General features: G+C 35.4%; 1 protein-coding gene across 2 annotated transcripts in view; it reads left to right on the top strand.

Moving 5' to 3' along the window:
• Positions 1-27,911, top strand: part of LOC132667946 (protein eyes shut homolog) — a 577,410-nt gene that overhangs the window by 268,673 nt on the left and 280,826 nt on the right. For both annotated transcript variants that reach the window (XM_060617196.3, XM_078447046.2), the window contains 2 exons: positions 2,768-2,932; positions 17,704-17,857. In XM_060617196.3, the coding sequence (XP_060473179.3) occupies positions 2,768-2,932; positions 17,704-17,857 (319 nt within the window). The remainder of the gene's footprint in view (positions 1-2,767; positions 2,933-17,703; positions 17,858-27,911) is intronic.

The following is a 27,911-nucleotide window of genomic DNA, read 5'->3' as shown; positions in this document are numbered from 1 at the left end:
TAGTAAAATCTAGAGCCAAGGAAATTAATTTTGAGAAATTAAAGATTGTGTGCAAAAAGCCAAGAAATGCTAAAAAATATGTGATATTAAATTTGTAAGTTACCATATATCTTAAATCAAGTAGTTGCTAATACATACATTATATTTATATCTGACAAAACAAAGTTATGAGCATAACAGGACATTAAAAATAAACTCTTTCACATGCACCAAGATATAGTGCTGTAAACAAAATGAGATTCCATATCTAAAAACAAGATCTAACTGGGAAGAGTTCTTGATATAACAAGCATTTGAAGAAAAAAAGAGGATTTTAGAGACACGACTTTGAGGAAATGTTTTTGTAGAAAGCTATCTTGTCCTCACCTCACATTCTCCCACCCATCACATCTGACAGTGTTTGGGGGGAGCTAAAACCAAATCACTTGGAAAGGAAGACCATGGACCAACAGAGTCATATGTTTATACCTGAGAAAGAAAGCCAAAGCAGCCTTCGGGAGTATGTGTGCGTGCGTGCGTACATGGGAGCGCGTGAAGACTGAAAACTAACAATACCCTCACAGACAGTAGAGCAGGGAATGTAGAAGTATTTTCCAGGGACTAGATACAGACCCCTCAGGAAAGAAATTTGGTCTAGGGTCATTTTTAGGTTCTACCCAAGTAGTAGTTTTTTCTAGTCAAGTGACCTAGACAGCCTTAACATTCCCCTCAGTTTGACTAAACTTTAGACAGTCTTCTTCCTGACTCTAGGCCCGTTCTGTGATGAAGATAGGAAGAAGCTTATATTTTTTAGGGGGCTAAGGCCAATTAGCAAACAGTAGTTTGTGATTCCCCCACCTCAGCTCTCAAAAGCTCTACCACTCTTTGTTTCAGAGGAATTAAGGAAAGACTGAATTCTGACCCCTCTCCTTTATTGCAGTAGTCTTGAATAAAGTCTTTGCCTGATTAACTTTATCTAGTACAACTTTTACTTTGACACAGGTAAGTGGCTGTCTACCGAGGAGTCTGTGCTAAAGTGAAAAATCAATATGGGACCAAGTTAGAAGTGACAAGCCAAAGGCAGGTCATGGCACGAGTCCTAGGAATTGTAGTTGGCAAAGGATTTCTAAAGAATTCACACATGCTCATGAGTCTTAGGGTTCCCAGATTTAAGAACTAAAAATGTGACACATGAAGTTAAATTTGAATTTCAAATACAAATAATTCTTCTAGTATATTTTGTGAAATCTTTCATACATACTTATACTAAAACATTATTTGTTGTTTATCTGAAAATGAAACTGGACTGAGCATGTTGTATTTTATGACATTTCTACCGCAAGAGAAACCGTCAGTTTTAAACATCTGCTGTTCCTAGAGAGCGAGAGCTTGCTTATAACAGCATCAATCACCAGCTCTTACAGCTCTCTTCTACTGTGTACTTCTCTCTCCTTTCCACTCCACCTACCCTCCTCCACATTCAAAGCCGAAAGGGTCAGAAACAGCAGCTAGCATGAACAGGAGGTGGTAAGACAATAAAAAGAACAGAAATCAGCTTCCTTCTGCCCCTCAAGGCGGATAGCAGTGTCAGGTCCCTCCAGGTCTTGGCTGGTGGAAGAGGGTAGGGGATATCCTATCTCTGAAGGAAGATTTGAGTGTTGATAACAAAGTTGCATTTCCACATTCTGTGTATTAACACCTGTTCAAAGTACCAAGTCTATAGATCTACGTTGCTAGTCTATAGGTACATGACAATAAAATAAGTACTTTTCAAATTTTATGTGCTTCAATATTTTGAGATTAATCATTTAAAAGATTAATAACTTGGGGCATCTGACTCAGTCGGTTAAGCAGCCAACTCTTGATTTCTGCTCAGATCATGATCTCACAATTCATGAGTTTGAGCCCCCTGTCGGGCTCTGCACTGACAGTGCAGAACCTGCTTGGGATTCTCTATCACCCTCTCCCTCTGCCCCTCCCCCACTTGCACTCTCTCTTTCTCTCCTAAAATAAGTAAAATAAACTTATTTTTTTTAAATAAAAGAGTAATAATTCTAAAAGGATAACTCTAAAAAATTAACTTTGCATATTGTAGTAATACCACTTATAAAATATCTAAGTATTATTGGAAAGCACTAAATATTAATGAATATTAATAAAACTTTTCTGTGTGATAATTTATTTTCTTTTTAAATCTATATTTTTTATCAATCTCTACACCAAACATGAGGCTCAAACTCACAACCCCAAGATAAAGAGTCATATGCTCTTCTAGCTGAGCCAGGCAGGCACCCCACTATATAGTTTGATAGAGAGATTTTCTATCTTTATATAGAAATGCATCTATAGATTTTCTAATCTTTTGTGTCACAGATTTTTTTCAGTACTTTCCTATTGAGGTGTAATTACACCAAATAAAGTTCATTGATTTAAGTATATAATGTGATTTATAGACATTCATATCAGAATATTTTAAGAATCTAATGAATACTATTATTTCACATGTGCAAAAACACAGATTTTGTTTCGTACAATTTCAGGGTGTTTATTTACCTTTAAAGCCCATCCATCAATGACAAAATTTTTGCTCTAGGTCTTTTCCTCTGGACTGGTGGTTGATTATTTGAGACAATGACTTCACAAATCTATTATACTTATGTATCAGAATTTTGAGTCTAATGTTTGTAAATATAAACTTTATCTTTTTATATGAATGCTAACTATAAATGCTATGTTCTTATCTACAGGATTAGCAGAATGTACTATGACCTTTTTTTTTTTCTTTCAGGTGCAGGTTTACTTTTTCCATCTTTCAGTGGGAATTCCTATCTAGAATTACCTTTTTTTATAACCCTGGATGAGTTCACATGTGTTCCAGGGAAAGAACATAACAGAACTGTTACCATCTACTTGACTATAAAAACAAACACTTTGAATGGAACTATTCTCTACAGTGAGTATTAAATGTTTGACTTCCTATATGTCAGTTTTCTTTCTCAAATGTTAACCTATTGAAGCAATGAATTATTCATTTAAATATTGTAGGAAAACTTTTCTAGCTTAGTGCATGAAGCATTACCAAAAGAAAATCTTAGTTCTTTCTAGTTTTCTTAAGAAGTTTCTTTAATTTATGAGTTTTTCAATGGAACATGACTTACAAACAGGCTCTGAACCAGCAAGGAAGAATATAGCAAGCATATGAATTTGATGGCATATGGCTATAGCAGTAAAACATAAATGCTTCAAATGTTTCAGAGCATATTTTTATAATATAAATCACTAAATATGAATTGAATTCAATACTTAGTAATTTGTAAAATGGCATTCCAAAGCTGAGGTTCATTCGATAATTGGGAAAATTTCCTATCACACTTTTAGCGTTATCTTAGCTGGTTAGAAAAATAGTATAGTATTAACAGTATTTATTTAAGGAAATGCATCTATATCAAGGTTTCCCTAATTACACAATGTGCTCACAGGGATTTCTATAACCAGAATTTACAGATTTCTTTCTTCTATGGCTGAACATCACTAAAGTATATTCCGTGCAGTATTCCAAATGTGATAATGTTTTTTTTTTCTTTTTTTCTTTTGAAATGAATATACAATAGTTTTAACAATTCCCTTTATTGGAGGTATAATGTCTTCAGTGCTTAGATAGATTATCCATTCTAGGGAAAGTCATTATTTCTAAAAATATTTTCTACTCTACTTTGAAATATTTTGCAAACTTGAGTCATCATTTTGTACTTTCCAAAAAAATTAAACCTTTTTATTAATGGCTATGAGTAAAATGCTTAAAAGAAGTATTTATTGGAAAACGGGGTGAAATTAGAAGTTTTGAATATTAAAACGGAAAACTTGGGGCACCTGGGTAGCTCAGTTGGTTGAGTGTTCAACTCTTCATTTTGGCTCAGGTCATGATCCCAGGGTCATGAGATCAAGCCCTTGTATCAGGCTCCATGCTGGGCATGGAACATGCTTGAGATTCTCTCTCTCCCTCCTGCTGCCCATATCTCCTGCTTTCATCATATATATAATATATCCATCTATATATATATTAAATTATTATATATTAAAAATTATATACATTAAAAATAAATTTAAAAAAAATTTTAATGTTTATTTATTTTTGAGAGAGAGAGAGAGAAACAGAGCCTGAGCTGGGGAGGGGCAGAGAGAGGGGGAGACACAGAATCCCAAGCAGACTCCAGACTTCGAGCTATCAATGCAGAGCCCAACACAGGGCTCGAACTCATTAACTGTGGGACCATGACCTGTGCTGAAGTCGGGCAACCAACCAACTGAGCCACCCAGGCGCACCTACACTAAAAACAAATTTTAAACTGAAAACTTGTTATATTTTAGAAAGAAACTAATGTCAGAACTAGACAAACATTATTTATTTCCCAGGAGTGTAAGAACCCATGTTAAAATCATGGCTTTAGAATGAATTATTTATAAATCTGATTTATTTTGAGAGAGAGAGAGAAGAAAAAAAGGAAAAGGAAAATTTGTTTTATGTATAAAACCTAAGTTGTGGTAGACAACCATGAAATTTGGAGGTAATAGTATATTGCAGGGGAAAGGAAACAAAACAAAACAAAACACAGAACAAAAGACACAAACATAACAATTTAAAGACACAAAGCAAAGTGATTTTCTGGCTTTGCAATTTTTTTTAAGTTATATAGAGTAAGACGGTGTTTTCTTGTAGAGAGTGTGTCTTTACCAACTAAAAACAGCTCATTGCCAAAGAAGCAGCCAGCCCCTGGGAAGTCTCCTCTGGGCTCATGCTCCTGGCTCATATCTATGCTTGTACTCAATGTGCTCTTTTTAAAATCCATAAAAATACATGCCAAGCATATATACACCCTGTCCAAGTTGGTACTTTAATTTAAACCAATAAACTGAAGCGGATGTTAGTGCCATAAGATTATTCTTGCCTTTTATATCCAGTGACCTCCAAAAAAAAAAAAAAATCAAACTAGAAATTATTAAAAAAAAAACAAAACACCATACCTTTGTAATGATTATCAGTTTCTGTCTTTGTCTTACATAATTGTTGTCCCAGAACTGGATACATCAAAGCTATTTACTCAAGGGAGTTTCATAGCCTGTGAATGGAGAAAATATTTTTGTCTAGAAAGCATTCTTTTGTTCATCTGTAGAGTGGTAATTTAATCCTACACTGTTGGGAATACCTCAGCAGAATGTTTCATGGGATTTTTGCTTTCAGCCCTCTTCGAATTTATCAACCTCATAAAAGCCTCACAACAGATGAACATGAAGATTTTTGTGATTCAGTTAAACATCCGTAGTTTAAAAGGTGTCCCTTAACTTGACTTAAGGGCTAATTTTCTTTCCTTTGAAGTCAGTATATTACATGTAGGAGCAATTAAGAATAGTGAGGAAATTAGAACAGATGTTTCACTTTAGAGACTAGGAGTTGATTTTTGTCTGTTTTTTGTTTTGTTTTGTTTGTTTTTTAGTTTTGTCATTTTCATTCCTGGACATTTCAGTAAAAACTCAAATCATTCTACAAACATTTATTGAATACTTGTGTTTTATATCACCCAATTTTAAAGGGAGAAGGATAGAGAAATATCAGGTTGATAAGCCAGTGTCGCCTTTGAATTATATTCCTAGTTCAAAAGTGTAGATTTATCTTTTCTCAGTTTGCCTCACCAACTAATTGATGTTGAAAAGGAACAAAAGGAAGATAAAACTGGAATCCTTATGGGGTTACAGTAAAAATCCTTAGAAAGGATAGTTTAAAAAAGAACTCTCTGTGGGAGAGAGACAGCTCTGAGAACAGCAGTCAAGATGAAAAGAAAGCTTTTTGAATCTGCCACTGAACCAATTCAGAATTCTGGAACCCCGTCAAAGGAGCTACTAATAGGTCACGGGAGAAGGGATGAGACCACACAAAACTCTTTAGGTGCACTTTCAGAAAATGAGCTCTATTTGGCCAGCGGTATCAATCAGGAGGTTTCGTCATGAGATGTATTACTATGCAGTTGAATCCCATTCTGTGCTACTTCTTTGAAAAGAAATAAGCATGCCCTTTGGAAGTATGTGATCTTTGAGAAGTAGGAGCAGACATCTGACCAAGTTGCAGGAGGCAAATTACATGAGCAACTCCAGTGAGAGAACAAGATTCAGAAGCAATCTTTGTATTACTTAATATTTGTATTTGAGAAAGAAAGTATAAGAAGGGCTAGTCTTAGGTATTTATTCCAGGTAGAAATTGACAGAACAAGTAGGATCATTGGATCCTCCTTTTTCGTGCATTTGGGGAGGGCTAGAAGAAGAGATTTCTGAGATTGCTGAGGAAAACACATGAAATCTAAAGTATCATAACATCTGCTTTTCTCTATAAAATGATTCCCAGTAGGATACACAATATCTTCATTAGATACTTATTACGCCAAGGCCAGTGAAATCCCACAGTAGTTCCTGACAGCATTTTAAAAATATCTTCTTTTCTTAGAGAAAAAAGTGTGCTCAGTTTTAATCAATTTTACAATGTGCACTGTAAAATTCTTTGAATATCTTTGTCCCTCCTTGATAGCTCCCAGTGGAGCTTGCTCCAGAAGGCTAGGAGAGGGAGTGGAGTGGAAAGCATGGTTGGATGAATTCATACATTGCCATTTATAAGATACACAAAGATTGCTTTTCATCTTATTTTTTTATGACAGGAAAGTCAAATTCAACAAATTTTAACTGAGTGCCAAGAAAGCACATCACAGTCTTCTAGGCACTGTGACCTGTACAAAGAGAGATAAGAAATAACCTGTACCCTTTTCTCACCGTTTAGCTGACTGAGATAGGACTTAATTATAATAGGAGTAGAAATTAAGAACAAGGGCTGAGTAAAGAGATTCCTTACACTAGGAATCTGTGTTTATGTCTCTTCACCTAAATAGGGAACACTTAGTAATCTGGAATTATGTTTTACATCTCTCTTCCACCCACCTCCTCAGTACTTCACCAGTGCCTTGTGTAGAGTAAGGTTTTTAAGAATTGTTCATAAAGTTCTGTTGATGAGTTACTCAACTGTGATTGTTGTGATGAAAAATGACTAGGTATTGAAACTATACTTTAAGAAACCATTCTGTTAGTAAGCAAGTTAAAAAAATGGTGCAGATTTCAAGGGTTTACTCAAAATTTAGCTTAAATCAAAGAGAATTTTATCCTGGGTCTATTTAACGACCAGGAGCATAACAGGGGTTAGCAGTTTTTTCTGTAATGGCCAAAGAGTAAATATTTTATGGGCAACACACTCTGTGTTACAACAGTTCAACTCTGCCAGTGTAGCGTGAAAGCAGCCATAGACAGTATGGGACTGTGAATGAATACAGCTGTGTTGCAAAAAATCTTTTACTTGCAGAACCGAACAGTGGAAGAATTTGATCTGTGGGCTATAGTTTGCCAACCCTTGACCGAGAATGATGTGATTTGTTAGACGTCTCTTGAAAGAGAACATTGTGTTAAGAAAAATTAAACTCTATTTCTGTGATTGAAATTTATGAAGACATAAATCAGTGAGAGATACACAGTGTTTCTATGTAATTATATGTAATTATATCAAGAAATGGACCAGTGAGGAACAAACTTGCTTCTAACAGACAGAGGTAGGGGCAAAAACAAACAAATGAGCTCATTCAAGGATTGAAATTGGTGCCATGCCCACCTCAAGAACAGTAAAATCCAGTGATTAAGAAAATTACTATGGAGCTAGACTATCTGGCTCTGCCCTCTGGGCAAATTACTTAACATCTCTGTGCCTCAGTATCTGTAAAATGGAATCGTATTATTTGTAATAATACCAAAGATATGAAAATTTCGTTGTAAGGATGGGGAGAGTTAACACATTTAATATGCTTAAAATTGTGTTTGGTGTATGGCAACATGAAGTCAATGCTAAATATCTTCTTCAGCTAATGTTCTAATCCTTCCTCTCTCATAACTTGCCTGGTAAGGAGTCTTGGGAATTAGATGCCCAGGATGCTATATTCTTATCTAATAGGTGTCCTTAACATTACATCCATGTGATAGACATACCACCCTGGGAAAGAATATTTAGACTATAAAAAATCTTGGAATCAGGAATGAGACAGTAAAGGAGCAAACAGTAGATGCAATTTTTTGTTTCATTTTTAACCATTTCATCCAAATGAGGAGGATTCATTTCCTGTAAGAATCTTGTATTGTGAGTTGTATTTTCTTTCCTGGTTAAGCACAATTAGCAGCCGAGGCAAGATTAAAATAGGGTCTCAATAAATTTTAGCAACTGGCCCAGAAGCCACTCTGCAGCAGCATGTAATAAACATGTGTTAATAATTAATTCTGTGTGCCAGGCTGCTGCCACAGTGTAGCAGTTCTCCTGGAACTTCTCTGCCTCCCATCCTTTCACAGACCAACCAGATCACCCCAACCACGTTCTAACTACTAAAATGTGTTACTGCTTATGTTGCCCCCGTTGCTCTAAGATGTCTTCAACCCTGAGCCACTGCTGCTAAGATTGATACTGGGTTTGCTGCTGCTACATACAAATAAAGACCTTTAAGGAGAGCCAGGAAAGGGGAATTCTTCAGCTACAGTCAAAACACATGTGCTCAACAGAGAACTCGATGCAAATTCAGGGAATAGTTTTTGTTACATGCCATGAAGGCGCCACCAGGGACGGAGAGATCATCCGCTTACTGCCATAGGCAGTCCTGATCAAAATGTCAGTAGGTAACCAAAGGTAGACGTGAACCCAAGTTAGCTGTGAATTAATTGTACAACACAAGATAAATCAATTAACCTTTCTGTATTTCATTTTGATGACAAATAATGCAGATGAATTTTTATTTTCAAGTTCACGGGGTCTGAAAATGTATATAGGGCACCTGCGTGGCTCAGTTGGTCAAGTCTTTGACTTTGGGTCAGGTCATGATCTCATGGTTCATGAGTTCGAGCCCCACATAGGGCTCTGCACTGGTAATGGGGAGCCTGCCTGGGATTCTCTCTCTCTCCCTCTCTGTCTGCCCCTCCCTCACTCACACTTTCTTTCTCTCTCTCTCTCTCTCTAAAAATAAATAAACTTAATAAAAAAAAAAAAAAGAAAGAAAGAAAGTGTGAGGCACCTGGGTGGCTCAGTCGGTTGAGCATCCAACTTTGGCTCAGGTGGTGATCTTGTGGTTTGTGAGCTCGAGCCCCACATCAAGCTCAGTGCTGACAGCTCAGAGCCTGGAGCCTGCTGCTGATTCTGTGTCTCCTGTCTCTCTGCCCTCCCTTGCTCACATTCTGTCAATCTCTCTCACAAAAATAAGTAAGCATTAATTTATTTAATTGTATATAAAAGTGTTTTTGAAAAATACAAAGTAACATATAAAGGTATGAAGGGATTTTTTGTTTTATGAGAAATGGTAGAAATCTATATCACTTTATGGAAATTTCCAAATTGGACCATCTGTATACCTGATTTAATAAGCATACTATCTGTATTCATCACTATCGAGCCTATAAGGAATGGTGAATTTTATTTTAATTCAAACTGATGACCAGTTGTTTATTTGTACATGAACTCAAATCAAACTGTCATTGATGTTTGGGAGCACTCATTACAATAGTTCCAATAGAGAAAAATTCGCATTTTTAATGGAAGTGGTACCATATAAACCATAATTACTCTCTTGAGTATTTCAATTAAGTGATAAAGTATCTATGCTTAGAAATTTTTGGGTCTACAACTCAATATAATAACCAAGCAAACCAAAATTATAAAAACTTGAGGACATAATTCTTTCCTCTCTCTGGCTTATTTCATTATTATTCCTTTCTTGTAAGACTAAATGTATACTGTATACTGTATAACATGTATATACATATATGCTATGTATATAATTTATACATTTTAGACTCAATTATTAGGGTTATCTCTCTAAAATGCTATGATATGATATCTAGAAACTAGAGTTCTGTAATTTTTAAGTAATTATTAACATTTATTGTTCTAAGCAGCAGTTTCTATATTTAATAAATCTTAAATCAGGAGATACAATTGATGATTTCATTAGTATAAATTGGGGAATTACAAACTTTGTAAAGTTTCAAAATATTTTCTGCATAAATATTCAGAAAAACTCAAGACATAAAGGATTCATTGAAAAAATTACTACATAGCCTAAAAGCATAAAGAATCCTTTCAAAAAGGATAAGTTCACACTTCTCTGCTAATGGATCATCAAATGTCTTTTCAGCGAAACAACAGAATGACTCTCTTTCAATGGCTTAATATTGACATCTTCCACAGCCTTCAAGTCCTGTCCAAGGCAGCACAGATTGGATATTATGGGGAAAAAGACACTGCTCTTCACATTTGTCATATATCACAGAAAGAGAGATGCACATTTTCTTGATATTTTTGGGTTCAATGAGCACTGTTGAACTAAATTTAATGTGGCATATGGATTACTCAGCCCACAAAGTTTATTACAAAAATATACATCTGACAGTAGTCATTACTTAGGATTTTCTTTAGAAGTTCTATTTTGAAATTTTTATATTTTATTTTACTAATTGCCAGTAATTTTTCATTTTTTTTTATTATAGTTGTGTTTGAAAACATGTTTTTAGTACTTGTGAGATAATAGAAATATATATATTTGTCTCTGCCTCCAGTTACTGACACAAAGCTCCTAAAACCCTTGTAATTTCTTAAGTGATAACACTATGAGCATCTCTTGTTCTAATATTTGTCTTTGACCCTGTCCCTTCATACCAGGCTTCTAAAACTTTAGTAATTTGTAAGTGATAAATGCAGTAGGAGCATATTCTGTTCTAATAAGGGACTCTGGGTGGGATTCTGGATGGCTCCTTGGTGGGGGCTGGTCACCAGATAGACCAAACTTATGATTGATGCTTGGAATTTTCAGTCTAAGCCCCCCACCCTCCACAGAGGAGAGAGGGGCTGGAAATGGGGTTAATAACTGATCATGCTTACACAAGGAAGCCTCCACAAAATCCCAGTATCTCTCAGAGAGCTTCCAGGTGGGCAAATGCATCTTCATCAGGAGGGTGAAGCACTCAACTCCACAGGTACAGAAACTTCTGCTCTTGGACCCTCCTATTCCTTACCCTATGTATCTTTTCATCTGGATGTTCATCTGTTTTCTTTATCATGTCCTTTAATAAACTAGTAAATGTGTTTCCCTGAGCTCTGTGAACACCTCTAGCAAATTAATCAAACAATCTTTAGAATGTCTGATCTATAGCCAGTTGGTCAGAAGCACTGGTGATAACCTGGGCTTGCAACTGATATCTGAGGTATGAATTGTAGTTGGGGGGCAGGGGGCAGCAGTCTCATGGGATACCTAACTTGTAAGGTCTGACACTGTCTCCAGGTAGGTAGTGTCCAAGTTGAAATAAATGGTAGGACACTCAAATAGTGTCACAGAGAATTGCATGTATGGGGAAAAACCTCCACACGTTTGGCAATCAGAAGTGAAGTGTTTTATTTGAGGAGTAAAGGAGACCCATGGGAAAGAAAAACACCGTAGAAAAGTAGGGTTTTCCCTACATAGGAAAGTAGAAAATGGAATTTTTGTACCATAGTACTATTTGTGAAAGACAAACAGTTCTTCCTGAGTGTTTATTCATAGCTTTTCTCTAAGTATTTTCTCAAAATATAGGTTTGTGATGCAAAGTTAGTTGATTTTAAAGTGAAAAAATCAATCTATCAAACAATATGAACTGTATTCCCTGAAGTGGATAATTTGCTATTGAATCATGCAAATACATCAGTAACCTGAGGTCTTCCATTGCCCCCTCCCACCATCATGTTACCAGCAAAACATTCTGAATTCCTTTAAAAGTATTATTATATAAAACAAGAAATCGCTTATTAATAGAATAAGTCCAAATGATGAGTTTAAAACTGTTACTATTTGGCAGACTAGAGGAAGAACTATGCTTAATTGTTTATTTTTATTTCATTCCCATTACCTTTATTAAAGCTGCCTTTTTGTGTTCTATATCACAGGGTAGCTCTGGTTCATGATGGGATGTTGATGTACTTGGATAAGACCGTTTATCCCTGTCATTGATTTTAGTGACTGTGCTTCCTTTAAAAATAACTCATTCTTGCATTGTACTACATATATCTTGTTTAATGTATATAATTTTTAAAATTCGGTTTTTGAAGCTTTGAAAAACAGACCTTGTACATATGGTACAACAGCTTGACCTAAATGTTCAACTTTCTTCTACTCTACTCCGTATATCGTATTTTTAAGCCTTATCTTGAAAATAGGAGTTTGAGATGATAATATCTTTAGAAATATTAAGTAATAGAAACTTCAGGGTAAAAATGGGGAAAAGAACCGGATACCAGACTGTCAGTGCATAGCAAAATGAACCACCCTCCCCTCTCCCAAAATGATGGGGGTGGAGAACAAGCCAAGAATTCAAGAAAAAAACAATTTTATGACATTCTATGATATAACTAACCTTTTATATATCCAAGAAGAGAAAACACAAGATGCTGGTACAGAGTGTTGCATTTCTAAAGGTGCTCTCATTGCCCCCAGCTTCCTCCCCTCAGTAAAAAGAGGAGTCATAGATAATCCTAAATCCTTAATTATACCATCAAATTCAGAGAAAAGCAGCCTAAGAAACTGAATAGGAAGTCATGGGGAAAATAAGGAAAAACTTGAAGAACAGAAGCCCAGAAGACTGCTAATGGATCTGAGGGGAGGCAGAAAAGGTAAAGCTGCATCGCTCTCTGCCAGGAACTGGACTAATTTGGGGTATTGTACAGCTGCAGTCTTCAGAAGTGTCATAAAAACCTAGATGGGTTGAGTGGGCTCTAAGAAAGGGCGTTTATGAGGATCTCAAGATTGATTTTCAGCCATATTCATTATGCCCTTTGCTACTCATACTTCGTTATTAAATCTTTAATGCTGTTATTCTGTCCAATTTGTTTTCTTCCGCAATATCGATTTAATCTAAATTATTTTTTACTATATTTCACTTTGTGTTTCTCTTACCAAATTTATATTCTTAATAAGCTCTACAGCACAAAGTACTCATGGGAAATCTGTTTCTTAGATTTTGTATGTCCCCAAATTTTCTGATTTTCAACTGTATTTTGAATCCTTTTCTGTCTTCCTACCCGATCTCGGTCATTCATAAGGGTGGGCATCTCTATCCAGTCCAAGACTGCTATGTTGCTTAACACCAGGGGACCCCCTTTGCATTGTATTCTATGTGAATTTTTCTCCTTGAGTTGGTTTTGGTTTTCTTTGCTATCATATAATGTGACTCATTTCTCCTAATATACCTCAAAATTTCAAAAACTGAAATTAGCTTATTTTCTTTGTTAAAAGGCTAATTTTCAAAAAGATATATAAAATGAGCACACATCAAAAATTTTATTTAACCTCTTAATGAGGGAACTGGTAAGATACTATGACTAGTTCAGAGGAGAAGTCAAGGAGTAGAGACATATATATACATATATGTATATGTATATGTATATGTATATGTATATGTATATGTATATGTATATGTATATGTATATGTATATATATGTATATATATATATGAGATTAAGGAATTTTGAAGCGAATTTACAAATAGATGGAAAGCAAGTCTACCTACGGAGTAACAATCAGTTGCACTTCACCAGACACAATCAGTTTGAATTGCTATAGACAAGAATAACTCAAATTATTATTAGTTTTCATCAACTTACAAAGTTGTAAAATATCTGAAAGATAAAGACAGGTGAGGAGCACCTGAATGGGTAAGCTAGACTTTCTTTTTCCTATTTCAGATTCTTTCACAATTTCTCCTGATACCTTTCTCTGAACCATTCGTTGAAATCCAAGTGTTGCTTGTGTTCTACTCTTATAGAGCCTGAAACATGGGGGGAGAGATAACTTAAGTTTCCTGACATTCTTAATGAGATGTTAAAGAAACATTTGTCTGGGGTTCAGTGATACTTTACATTTCACTTTGGTTTCTTTTTTTTTTTTTTTTCTCTTTCAAATTGATGTGAGCTCTGACACAGAGATATTTCAAGTTTATCTAGATCCTTGAGCATCTCCAGGGTCCTTTCAGATGTCCATAACATCAAAATTATTTTTTTCAAAATTATTTTTTTAATAAAACCAAGATATTTGCCTTTTTCACTGTGTTGATGGACATTTGCACTCAGGGTACAAAAGTCACAGTAGATACAGTATCTGGCACCTAGTGTCATGGCGGAGTACATTTGTACACCCAAATTGTACTCATTTTATTCTGTTCCACTATGCACTCAAAGTAAAAGTCAACATAAAAATGCCCTAATAGTGCAGAAAATGCATTCATTTTTTAAAATTCTCAATCCTTGTGTATGCAACTTTTTAATGTGCTGTGCATAAAAGCAAAAGTATACATCAAAGCAAGTCTGGTGCATACCAATATATAATCACTGTCTTGAGGAATAACACTTGTGCAATTTTTTTAAGTTGCTAGTTGAAGTAGCCATTATGAAAACATGACTTGAAAAATAACTAAAAGATAATCTGTGGCTCTTCAAATTTGAATATTTTAAGCCATTTTCTCAAAAATTAACAAAGTAAGCCTGCCATTTTGAGGAAAGCAGCTGACAGTATTTGTTTCCCAATAATAAGCCTCAAGATTTCTAGTAAAAATTAGAATTTTGGAAAATGTATATTCTTCACGATGAGCTTCAGAGCTTCACCATGGTTTCTGATGAGTTCAATAGTAATAATAACTAAGGTGATTTTTTAATATGATATAATAAAATATGTCAATCTTTGAAAGATATCCATTACTCAGTGAATCAGTATTTTTCAAATAACCAATAAATGATGTTACAAAATCCTGCAAAGGTAAAATATCCATTTAAAATGCAAGAAAGACCAATGGAATTTTAATGTAACAGAACATGTAAAGATTATTAGTATAGTTCCAGATTCCACATTGCAACTATACTTTAAGGAACTACCACTTATCCAATTTGTGTATGTTTAAAAAGACAGTTTAAATAATGCTAATTTTCCAGTTACATTCACTGTGAAGCTGGAGTTCATGTACTTCCACCAAAGCAACAATTCACAATAGATTGAATACAGAAGTAGATATGAAAATCCAACAGCTTTTGTTAAACTTAACATTGAAAATTATTGTAAAAGTAAAGAATACTCCTCTCACTATTTTTGTTTTGTAAGATATTACTTTTCACAAAATATGTTATTTAGGTTAATGTGTAATGGATTTTATTATTGTTATTTTTAAATAAGCTACTCAATAAATATTTGAAAAATTTCTCAGCTTTAAATTCTTTTTTTTTTTTCTTTTTTCAGTTTTAAATTCTAATCCAATGGGGCGCCTGGTTGGCTCAGTCGGTTAAGCGTCCGACTTCAGCTCAGGTCACGATCTCGCGGTCTGCGAGTTCGAGCCCCGCGTCGGTCTCTGGGCTGATGACTCAGAGCCTGGATCTTGCTTCTGATTCTGTGTCTCCCTCTCTCTCTGCCCCTCCCCCATTCATGATGTGTCTCTCTCTGTCTCAAAAATAAATAAACATTAAAAAAAAATTAAAAAAAAATACATGTACAATATCATTTTGCTCTAATGAAAAATTCTCTCTCTACATATCTATCCATTTATCTGTATTAAAGCTGGCCATTTTTGAGGGTTGTAATTTCAGGTTGGTTTAGTATGCTAATGTTGGTATTTTTCTTAAAGTCATTATCTTAAATACATATATTCACAATAATAAAAGGAAAAAAAGGAAATAAAGATACTCAAAAATATTAAAAATATACATTTCACAAATATCTGAGAATTCAGTAAATACATAATAAATACACAGTAAGAATTACTTGCTTTGATTTTGGATCAATTGGAAACCAAAAGAGAAAGAAATGAAAATTGACCCCTGTAGTTTCCTATGGCTGCTGTAGCAAATTACCATAAATTTAGTGTCTTAAAACAAGAGAAAGTTATTTTCTTACAGTTCTGGAAGCCATAAGTCCAAAATGTGTCTTAGAAGCCTCAAATGATGTTGCAGCTTTGGCTCTTTCTGGAGGCTCTAGATGAGAACCTGTTCCTTGCCTCTCCAGCTTCTGGTGGCCACTTGCCTTCCTTGGCTTGTGGCTGCATCACGCAAGTCTCCACCTCTGTAGTCACATAGCCTATCCTCTTCCATTGTCAAATCTCCCTCTGCTTCCCTTTTAGAAGGACACATGTGACTAAATTTTAACACAACCAGATAATCCACAATAATCTCATCTCAGAGTCTTTCATTTAGTTACACCTGCAAAGTCTCTTTTACCATATAAGATTAACATTCACAGGTTCCAGCGATTCGGACATGGATATCTTTGGTGGTCATTATCCAACCTATCACAACCACTGCTTCACATCATGTACAGAAATCGATTCTACATAAAATATAGATCTTTAAAAAGCTTACAAAAGATAAGCTAAGAAAATAACCTTATAATTTTGAACCAAAGATATCTTAAAGGTGACATAAAAAGCACTAGTTACAACCATAAAGGAAACAATAAATAGACCTGCGCCAAAATTAAGACCATATGGGGCACCTAGGTGGCTCAGTTGGTTAAACATCAGACTACTGATATCACTTCACATCATGATCTCACAGCTGTGGGATCAAGCCCCACATGGAGCTCCAAGCTGATGGAGCTCCAAGCTGAGCAAGGGGCCTCCCTGGGATTCTCTTCTGACCCTCCCTGACTTGTGGGTGCACACACTCTCTAAATAAGTAAACATTAAAAAAAGATTGTTAAAAAAAATCTATGTACTTACATATATGTCTAAAGTTGATTATTAAGTGAAGAGAGAAAGATGAATAAGGCTACTTATTGCATTATTTTTTTTAAACTTTTTAATGTTCATTTATTTTTGAGAGAGAGCGAAAGAAAGGGGTGGGAGAGGGGCAGAGAGACAGGGAGACAGAGAACCCAAAGCAGGCTCCATGCTGTCAGCCCAAAGTCGGCTGTGGGGCTTGAACCCACAAACTGTGAGATCATGACCTGAGCCACCCAGGCATCCCCATTATTTTATTTTAAAAAATAAAACTAAGGCTATATAAATATTTGGGTGTGTGTGTGTATACACACACACACACACACACACACACACACACACACGATAGAAAAGAATACCTCAAAGTGGGATGAAAGAATGAGCTGGAGAAAGGGAAAATATTTCTTTTTTTATTGATTTTTTTATTTTTTATGAAAGACAAATAAAAATTATAATACAAATAATTAACGATAATAATAAACCAAGTTCTGTAATACTCAACAGGTGCCAGAGACTTTTATTATTTTATTTAATTATCACAATAATTCTAATAATCACTTGCTCTCTTCATCCCATTATAGTATATGAGGAAACTGAGGCTCAGGATAAGGTCATCTTGCTATTAAGAAACAGAGGCAGAAGTTAACAGAAGTTAATTTCATGTGAAGTTAAATGCTGTTAAAGCCATGCTAGTCTCAGCCTGTGAAAAATAATGTATATTTCTGATATAGTATTACTACATTGAATAGTTATCTAATAATACTCCTAGCCATCTCACTAAGTCATTAGTCCTAGGGGACAAAAGATTGTGTTTTTTGAAAGAATGATTGTAATTGAATAAAACATAAATAAAATCACTAATTTCATGGAATATTTGTTTTTTTAAAGGTAGTGAGAAAAATACCGGACAACAGTTTCTTCATTTATTTCTCATGGATGGAAGGCCCACAGTTAAATATGGATGCGGGAGTTCTCACAATATCTTGACTCTTTCTGCTAATTATAGCATTAACACAAATGCATTCATCCCTATCACAATACGGTAAGTCTTCCACAGTAGTTCTTTGAATTATACTGCTGAAACTTATTTTTTCAATGTTATTTATATGTATAATAGCCACCCAAATATGAAAAGAAGGACAAAAAGGTCCATCTGAAAGTAGTCTCACTAATCAGTGTTTTCAGTTTGATGGATAAAGTATAAATTAAACTAAGGTATAATACGATACCATCCAGTGGCAATCCAATTACATACAGAATGAATTTCTTTGAAAAATACCATGGAGCTAATAAATAGGTTAAAGAATCCTGTGGTCCACTTGAAATTAAGATCCGGTAGTTGTTCAAGAAAATATCTATTGAATGAAAATAGCCATTCAGAACTGGGGAGTTGGGGCAGGTGGCCATTGACTCTGCACAGAAAAAGAAAATCCAGTTGGAAAAAATAATGAATATTAGATGGAAATGCTTTCTGGGGTGTATAAACTTTTGGAAGGCAGTCTTGGAATTAATTCATACTTCAGAATTAGGACATCTCAGAAGAGAGAGATGACTAAATATGATGGTCACATCCCAAGGGTATTGCTGAACAAAATTTAAATGTAGCAGCCAAGAATTTAAAATTCTTTATCAGTGTAGCAATCTAGTGATAATGGTCTCTAAAGTTACTCTGTGTCAGTTAAAAATAACATTTTGTGCCTGAGTTTGTATGTTAGATGACAATTGGATACGTTAGTCTGATTAGCTGGAATCTTGGCTAACCTGTGAAGGTTATATAAATCAAATAAGCTTTCCCAGAGTCTGTATCAGTCTGAAAATAAAATCAAGGAAATTGACACCAATCTGAAAATGGAAACTCCTTACAGGCAGGGACAGCATCTTACTCATTTTTAATGCAGTTTGCAGGACATCTGACAGAAAGATGCTCAGTAAATGTTTGAATGAAGAAAGGAGAGTGTCTGGGGCTGGGCAGATCAATTGGTTATGACAAGAAGGCAATAAAATTACCCTAAGGTAATGAAATTATTATTCACAGATTAGGAAGACCCTTTTGGAAAAGAGAGTTGTGTGTAGACAAAGCAAATTTTCAGAGCAATGGACTTAACCATCTCTCTGACAAAAGTTGCAGTTGCTCACACAAAAAAAGAGGCAGATGAGAAAGTGAATAACTTAAAACCCAATTTAAAAGGCATTTTGATTGATAACACCCTCATTTTATACAGTGTAATCATTTCACACAAACAATGGCACATTTGATCACATATGAAGTAATTTCTGTTTTGGTCAAACTTACTTAAAGGGATGATTTTATTTCTTGCCTTTAAGTAATGAATACTTAACTAGGCAGTCCTCAAACCACTCAGAGCCTTAGGTAGCCTGAAGGTGAAACCATCCTTTAAAAAAATATTGATACTCCTAGTGAAACTAAAAACCAAGGACTTTCCAAGTCCTTCAATTATTTTTATCCAAAATTTAGGAAGTGAAAAAGAGATATCTCCACTGACACGAAAATGCAAATCTGCTTTGTCTTAAGCGCAGTATCCTACCAGACAATAGATTACATTAAGGGCTGACCCTAGGACTATATCGTATATTGTGTATTATATATTATATAAATTATTTAAGAGTATACAATATAAATAACAAGTATATTCTAGACAATTCTTGAGAACTTTTACTGTGAAGGTATAAAAAGAGGTAAGGTGGTAACTAGAGGGAGGTGAGGAGTCAAAAGGGAAAAAATGTAGGATGAGAGATTTCAGCATGTTTAATTTGGGATTTAATTCCACTCAACATACTAGTTGAGTGGAATGTGTTAATACATAGAAAAATAATGAACAATTGAGAACATAAAGTCCCTTAGAAGTTTAAACTGATGAGATACAACCTACGTGAGAGAAGATTCCTACCAGAGGGAAGTGAAAATGGAAAAAGAGACTTTTGATCTTCTGTCTGTGTACATATCTTGGTCTATGATTACCTTTTGCTTTACCCCTATCTGTTCAGTTGTTTATGTCACCTTCTCTTTCTGTCTTGCCTTCTCTGCTCTCCACTCTTATTTCTCCATCCTTATTGGGGACAAGTTAAAATTAAAAGGGTCTTTTGTGGGGGTGTCGGGGTAGCTCAGTCGGTTGAGCATCCTACTTTTGATCTCTGCTCAGGTCATGATCTCATGGTTTGTGAGTTCAAGCCCCATGCCGGGCTCTGCACTGACAGTGTGGAGCCTGCTTGGTATTCTCTCTCTCTTTCCTTCTGTGTCTGTCTGTCTCTCTCTCTCTCTCTGAAAATAAGTAAATAAACCTAAAAAAAAAAAAGTACATATTAAAAGGGTCTGTTTGTACAGCTCTTTTTAATTGTCTCTGACAGGACACTTGTTACGCAAATTCAAAACAAATTTGTCCCTAAAAAGCATGTGAATTAAGTTCCTTTTTAATTATATGAATGTTGTTGGAATTTCATCTGTATTTAAGGGTTCTTGACAATAAAATACCATAGCATGATTGATAAGAATTTACTTTAAAAAATTAGTGGAATGAGCTCAAAGGTAAACATGTAAAATATGACTTGGATTTTTATTTTGATATTAGCCACAGAGAATAAACATGTATTTCCTCCTACTAAATCTGCATTGTACCTGTAGGATAGATGACAGAAGTAGAGCAAACTTGAATAAGCCACTTGTAGTGATTGAGGTCAATTCAGTATCAAGATAGAAGTTCTTCTTAAATGAAATGGAGCGGAGATCACAGCTCTACAGATAGATTGTAATTCATACTCATGCACAGTTTGTCTTTCATTTCAACAAATTTTGAAAGGGATCACATAGAAAGAGTCTTAGTTTTCACAAGGGTTATTCTCCTTTGGGGAAGTTCAGAAAAATTGTCTTACTATATATATACTTTTTAAAGTTTCTGAAGTTTAAATTTTTCTGGCACCTTTTGTGTCTGTCCTGAACAAAAGCTGACTCTTTATTCAGCATTTCTTCTGTAAAGAAACCCTGTGTCCTTTCCTCTGAGTAATTTACTGTGTTATTATCTGCATATTTTAAATCCACACAGCCTATTCTACCATAGAATCCTCAAGGACTTATCCTGATGTGTATTATCCATGTATATCTGAGGCATACTCCAATATCTAGTGATTTATTTTGGTTAACAAACTGTTAGGTAGCCAAAGCCGAGTGGATATTGACCAAGAATTGCATGACTGCCAGAACCACACATCCCAATCAGCCACTTTTTAGTAGCTGGCCAGTGTAAAGGAATGCACGCAGGGTTTGATATTAATTGAACAGAAGCTGGAAAAGTTACTAATGGTTGGGCAGCAAGAACCTTAGAACTTGCTCAAACCCAAACATCACATAAAACCACTGCAAGCATTTTTAACACATCATCTTGTTAGATATTTGGTCCAGAAAACAAAATAACAAAAACTGCTGTTGAGTTTTGTAAATGGACTGATTTTTACCTCCTGTTTGATCTTACAAATTTCTATGAAATAAAAACCTCTTGTTAGGTGTATGTATATTTGTGTGTGTGTGTGTGTGTGTGTGTACATGCGTTAGTACATATCTGTGCAAATTACTTTTTATTAAGAAAGTAGAAAAAAAAAAGAAAGGGACACCTGGGTAGCTCAGTTGGTTAAGCATTCAATTCATGATTTTTGATAGCATGGAGCCTGCTTGGGACTCTCTCTCTCCCTCTCTCTCTGCCCCTTGTCTGCTCTCTCATTCTGTCTCTCAAAATAAATAAATAAGGGTGCCTGGGTGGCTTAGTCAGTTAAGCATCTGACTCTGGATGTTGGCTTAGGTCATGATCAGACAGTGCTAAGATGAAGCCCTGTGTCAGCCCTGTGTGTTGAAGGCATGGAGCCTGCTTGAGATTCTCTTTCTTCTCTTTCTGCCCCTCCCCCAGCTCTCTTGTGCTCTCTCACTCTCTCTCTCTCTCTCTCTCTCTCTCTCAGAATAAACATTTAAAATAAATAAATATTTTAAAAAGCAGAAAATAAATTTATATAATGCAAAACTAGCATTAAAACCTTCAAGACTGGGAAATAAAAAGGATTCTGAGCAGGATTGCTTTTAACTATATCAAATGAAGAGATTTAGTGGTAAATAATTTACGAAAATTAAGAAAGGAACAAATGACAACTTCTTATAATACCTATATATAATTTGTCAATGGCCTTTCAGGCAACTCTGCTCAAAATCAGCTTCAAGTGCTTTGCCATTTTCCCCACATAAATTTTCGGTATTACAAGTTGTTTCCTGTTGTCCTATAACTCCATGGCATTTGACCTGTAACTGCATACAGAGAATGATAAGGAAACTACTCAAGTTTATGTAAGAAGAAAGAATATCCATAATGTATTATCAGCTCTAATCTTGAGAGTAACTCAAAATGTCCTTTATGTCTCTGATTTTCTAAAATATAAAGGTTTTTCACACGTTCTTGATAGTTAATATTATGTGAGCTATGGATTACATGCCTTTAGTCTTAGAGCCCAGAAACTATGTAATAGCAACAATCTTCACTTCTTGAAGCAGATGGTGACTTTTGAACTGCGCTAAATCTATAAGATATTAGATTTATTCATAAAACGTTGCCATGTCAATATGGAAAGTTTGGCAGGCTTTTCATCTTAAAAAGGTCAAACTTCATCACTTCAATATTAATTTCTGTATCTTTTCCATCAACACTTCCATCTGGTATTTCTTAGAGGAAATGTAGGAAAACTATAGCTAAATATGTGAAATATGGCATAGTACTTTATCATTACATTGACTTGTACATAAATACATAAATCTAAACATTGATCTTGCTCCCTTATCCATACATAACACAGTAATCATACATAACATGCCCGGTACTAGTGAACAACAACTTACAATATAGTTTATTTGTATTGAATTGAAAATATCCACTACAAAACTAAAATTTATTTCGTTAAATAAGATTAAATCTTTTAGAGGTTTGTGGGTCTAGAAGTTGGTGATTTTAGTACTGTTTAGGATTATTGGGTAGAGTCTTCTGCTAGCATGTGTAGTTGTGTCTAAAATTCGCAAATATCTTGAGAAACAAGGAAGTGTCAGTTTGGTGTTGAATGAGGCAGAAATAGAAGGGAGAGCTTTCTAAATAAAGACATTGCTATCTAAATGTGAGGCTGAGTCTACACAGTGTGTTCACTGAATAATATGTCAGCTATGGACTCAACCAACCAGTGATATAAAAAAATAATTTCAAGTGATTGACTATATAGTCACATGCTTGCTTCTTTTAATTATGCAATTCAGTTCAAGTTGTCCAAATGGAATGGCTATTATCAAAGTTAAAAAAGTAAAGATTCAAGTCCTTAGTTCCTCATCTTCTGGTGTGCTGAGATACCAAGACAGCCAGAGAACTGATTGACCCTTAAGGCCTCAGAGCAACCGCAAAGACTCTACTAAGAAAGGGACTTAACAGTTGAAAAGTGTATCTATAACATAAGAAATAAACTGGATTTTGAAAAAAGATTAGAAATTTACCAGAGGGACAGCAGGTGGAAGAGGATAAGCAATGACATCATGGTGAAGATTAACACATGCAAGAAATTGTATGGAGATTGAGTATGACAGGAACATCAAGTTTGAGATGAAAGGATATTTAGTTCTTCAGCAAATCATCATCAAACATTGTAATTTCTAATGCAGAAAATTACAATAAACTAAAATAAAAGTGAAGAAATTCTTTTGAGAACCAGCAATGTATGCTGAAGAAAGCCACACATGTTCTTCATTCTTTAATGTTAATGGTAGATTTCTACTACAACTGTCAGGGTTATTGAGGAAGTTGGAGGTATTCTTGTGTGGTGCAGAATATATGGTGACATGAACTTCAATCCCTAAAAGCCTCTTCTCTCTGTAATTATAAAAGGCATGTATACTATCATCTTTAAGACAAGATTACATAAGAAAGTAACAGGAAGCAAATGAAGACTTAGGGGCAAACTAAATAATCAGAATTTTTTCAGAACAGCAATAATTGATAAAGTCAGAGAACAGTCTGCCTCACAGGAAAGTTAAAGGGATTGAACATGTTAAAAAATAAGATTCATGAGGAAATGCCAAGGGATTCTTTGTTTATTAAGAGTGGTGGTTTAACATTACAGATTTAAATCCCATGTATTTTCCAACTTGCTTCTGTAGGACCCACAGCTATTCCTAATTGAGATCCATCATCATGGTTAGAGGATATTTGATTACTGCCTTGAAACAACTGTAAGAAATATTTTACTGTGAAAGTCCTTTAAGTTCTATTCTTAGTCGTAGGCTTCAATCCTTGACAACATATTTATCTTAATTAACTTCTATAGAACAATTCGCACAGAGTGGACTCAAAATATAGACAATCTTATTTATTTAAAAAAATGGCCAGCCACCTAACTTTCTAAATGAAGCTAAAAGAAGCTATGTGAGCTTCTTCCTCAACAAATTGACCTTGACTTCATCAATATACTGAATAAAAAGAAGATATATATTGAGATAAATTGTTTTAGAACTTAACATCTGTTAACTCTGTTCTACCTAACACAAATTCATTTAAGAATAGTGTAAGACTTTTCAAAAGATATACTAAATTTTTAAAATTGAAAGCTGGTTTCATAGGCAGATACTGGTACTAAGCCAAAGTGTTTGAACTCAATAAATATAGAACAAAGACCTTTAATGCTTCGTCAGATAATTTATTTTTTTCTTTTAAGATTTTATTTAAATTCAAGTTAGTTAACGTATAGTATAGTATTGGTTTCAGGAGTAGAATTTAGGGATTCATCACTTACATGTAACATCCAGTGCTTATCACAAATGCTCTCCTTAATGCCTGTCACCCATTTAGCCCATCCTTCCACCCAACACCCACCCCCAGCAACCCTCAGTTTGTTCTCTATAGTTAAGAGTCTCTTCTGATTTGCCTCCATCTCTGTTTTTATCTTACTGTATTTTTCCTTCCCTTCTCCTGTGTTCATCTGTTTTGTTTCTTAAATTCCATATGAGTGAAATCATATGATATTCATCTTTCTCTGACTGACTTATTTCATTTAGCATAAAACACTCTAGTTTCCTCCAGGTCAAAATGGCTAAAATGAACAACCCAGGAAACAACAAATGTTGGCAAAGATGTAAAGAAAAGGAACCCTCTTACACTGTTGGTGGGTATGCAAATTGGTGCAGTCACTCTTGAAAACAGTGTGGAGGTTCCTCAGAAAGTTAAAGATAGAGCTGCCTATGACCCGGCAACTGCACTACTAGGTATTTAGCCAGAGGATACAAAAATACTGATTCAAAGGGGCACATGCACCCCAATGTTATAGCAGTGCTATCAACAATAGCCAAATTATGGAAAGAGCCCTAATGTCCATCCACTGATAAATGGACAAAGTTGTGGTGTGTGTGTGTGTGTGTATATAGGATATTACTCAGCCATCAAAAAGAATGAAATCTTGACACTTTCAGGGACACAGATAATTTATTCTAATGCCACCATAAGACACAGCAAATTCCTGTTTTATAGTATTTGATACAGAATTTTGTCTTGGTCCCTCCTATTTTTTGACTTAGTTGGCTTAATTCTAATTTCTAGCAATATTTGAACCCCAATTTTGCCTTCAAAGACAGGATGTTACAAAGATAAAAAGGAGTAGATTCCAAAACAAAGCCCTATAGCCAATAGCATAAAAATTCACATAGGAGCGTAGTAGACACCTCAGTAAAGCTCCCATCATTTGGAAAACAGAAATTTCCAATATTATGTGATAGACTGGGATGAACTCAACCATACCCTGAGAATCTCCTCCCAACTCCCAAATGAATAAAATAGCAAAACGCATTCTCCTGCTTGTATTGTACTAGCCATGACTCTCATTTTGGCCCCTAGAGTACAGTAGCAGAGACTGCTCTGAAAGAAAATTTTAGCTCCTCTAGTATATAAACCTCAGAGAAGGTGATGGAAACACAATTCCAGCTTAGCATAGCCTCTATGGAGAATTTGTGGAATAAGAAGAAATGAAGTTTTAGATTGGTTGCACAGAAATCACCAATGAGTAGTCTGATCCTTGAATGAACATGTGCAAGCTGTCCTGAGGATTCCTAAAAATATTTGGAGATGGAGATTCTATAATGGACTATAATTCCCGCAGTTAAGTCTTAGCCACTGATACTTAATAACTAGTACCTTAGGTCAGGTTCTTTGGAACTAGACAGTAGGGATTTGCATGCAGGAAGCTTATTAGGGAGTGCTCTTGGTACCAACTGCCAGAAGTCAGTGGGAGAAGCAGCATTGAGAAGAGGTAGAAGTTGAATTGCAGAGCAGTTGTGAAAGAGGCTTCAGCTGACCCTAAGCAAAGCTCTGGAGTAGGGATGTTCATAGTTTACTGAATTGAGTCAAGGGGACCTGGACCTTTTTCCCATCACCAGGAGACTCAAGGCAATATACCACAGCATCAACTACAACTGGTGAGGCTCATGGTAACATCATCACTGAATGGCTGATGAAGTCCACAACTCTTGGGTTTGATTTACACATAAACTAATGTTGTTTTTAGATAAATTAGACACTTATCACTCCCTATAACCTCCATGGGACTGAGTTTCCCCATGTTAATGGCATGGTTCTACTCAATCTTGCCAGGACTCACCCGAAGAAGTTAGTGACTATTAGGAAGAGTAGTTCAATACTAATCACGTCAAACCCCCAAATTCCAACGCTGTAGATGTGGATCAGCACGGACATAGATAACCACAAATAATGCCATTCTGTGATTTATCATTAGACCATTGACCACTGCCCAAGTAGGGTATACTGGGTTCAGGGCACAAGGATAGATCTTTATATGTTCATTGTGATTCAAAGTGAAAGCGCAGGGCACCTAAAGGGCACCTGGAAACAGAGAAGTGAGGAAACAAAGCATCCTGTCTATAACTACAGAGAAGTCTTTTACCTGTCTGTTCCTTTCTTTGGAACATAAAGATAATAACACTCATTTTCTGCGATATAGTCTCCTATGAGTGTAATCTGTATGAAAGTTCTTTGAAAAGCATCAAGTGTCCCTCAAATGAATAGTATTATTATTATGGTTTATCATCCATGTAAGTCTATTTCTTCTATTGCTGCCCTAGGACCAGAGAAATTGCTCACTATATTTTTTATTTTATAGCATCTCATTAAAAACACTTCATAAAAACTTTAATGAAGTTTTCTACAGATATTTCTCCTTCCAATTAAGTAAACTTATTTCCTCATGGTTTTGTTCTATAAGCATTTAATTATTTTAGGCACTATTTTCTGGATGTCCTCCAAAGTTTTCCACGGCTTTATCAGTTGAATTTTATAAGCTGACTCTTTTCTTTTTTTTAATTTTTTTTAATGTTTATTTTTGAGAGAGAGAGACAGAGCATGAGTGGGGGAGGGGCAGAGAGAGAGGGAGACACAGATCAGAAGCAGGCTCCATGCTCCGAGATGTCAGCACAGAGCCCAACGCGGGGCTCGAACCCACCAACCATGAGATCATGACCTGAGCCGAAGTCGGACGCTCAACCAACTGAGCCACCCAGGCGCCCCCAGGTGTGTCTGTTTCATTGATTGGCTGCCCGTCAGATCAGAATCTGATCTGCCTCTTTGACAAACCCTGTCTTTCCCAGTAGGCTTTCATTAGTTAAGCAAGTGGTGTATGCCTCTTAATCTTGCACTGCACCACAGAAGCATCCTCCCCGACCACCTTCAAATTAATACGATCCTTGTTTTCAGTCTTGACTCCTTCCTTCAGCTTTTCATCAGCCATGGTGAGGGCATAAGTCTCCTCAGCTACCACTTCACAAAAGAGGTACCAGGTCCTCATGGAATGAGCACACAACACACACCAAAAACTCCCTAACTTTTCAATTCTAAAAGATGCTTCATCAAATTAGTGAACATAGCAGTTTTGAAAACTCCCCTGATAATTGTAAAAATTAAAAGTATACGAGTCTAAAACTTTTCTTCATTTTCTATTTTCAATTTTGCCTTATGCAATTACCATTTTCTCTCAGGGAATTTCACAAAATAAAATTTAGTGAAAATTATGTT

Source organism: Panthera onca, chromosome B2 (assembly GCF_046562875.1).
Source record: "Panthera onca isolate mPanOnc1 chromosome B2, mPanOnc1 haplotype 2, whole genome shotgun sequence".
In the NCBI taxonomy this organism is placed as follows: domain Eukaryota; kingdom Metazoa; phylum Chordata; class Mammalia; order Carnivora; family Felidae; genus Panthera; species Panthera onca.
Note: the sequence above shows the minus strand (reverse complement) of the source record. Positions and strands in the feature narration are given on the sequence as shown.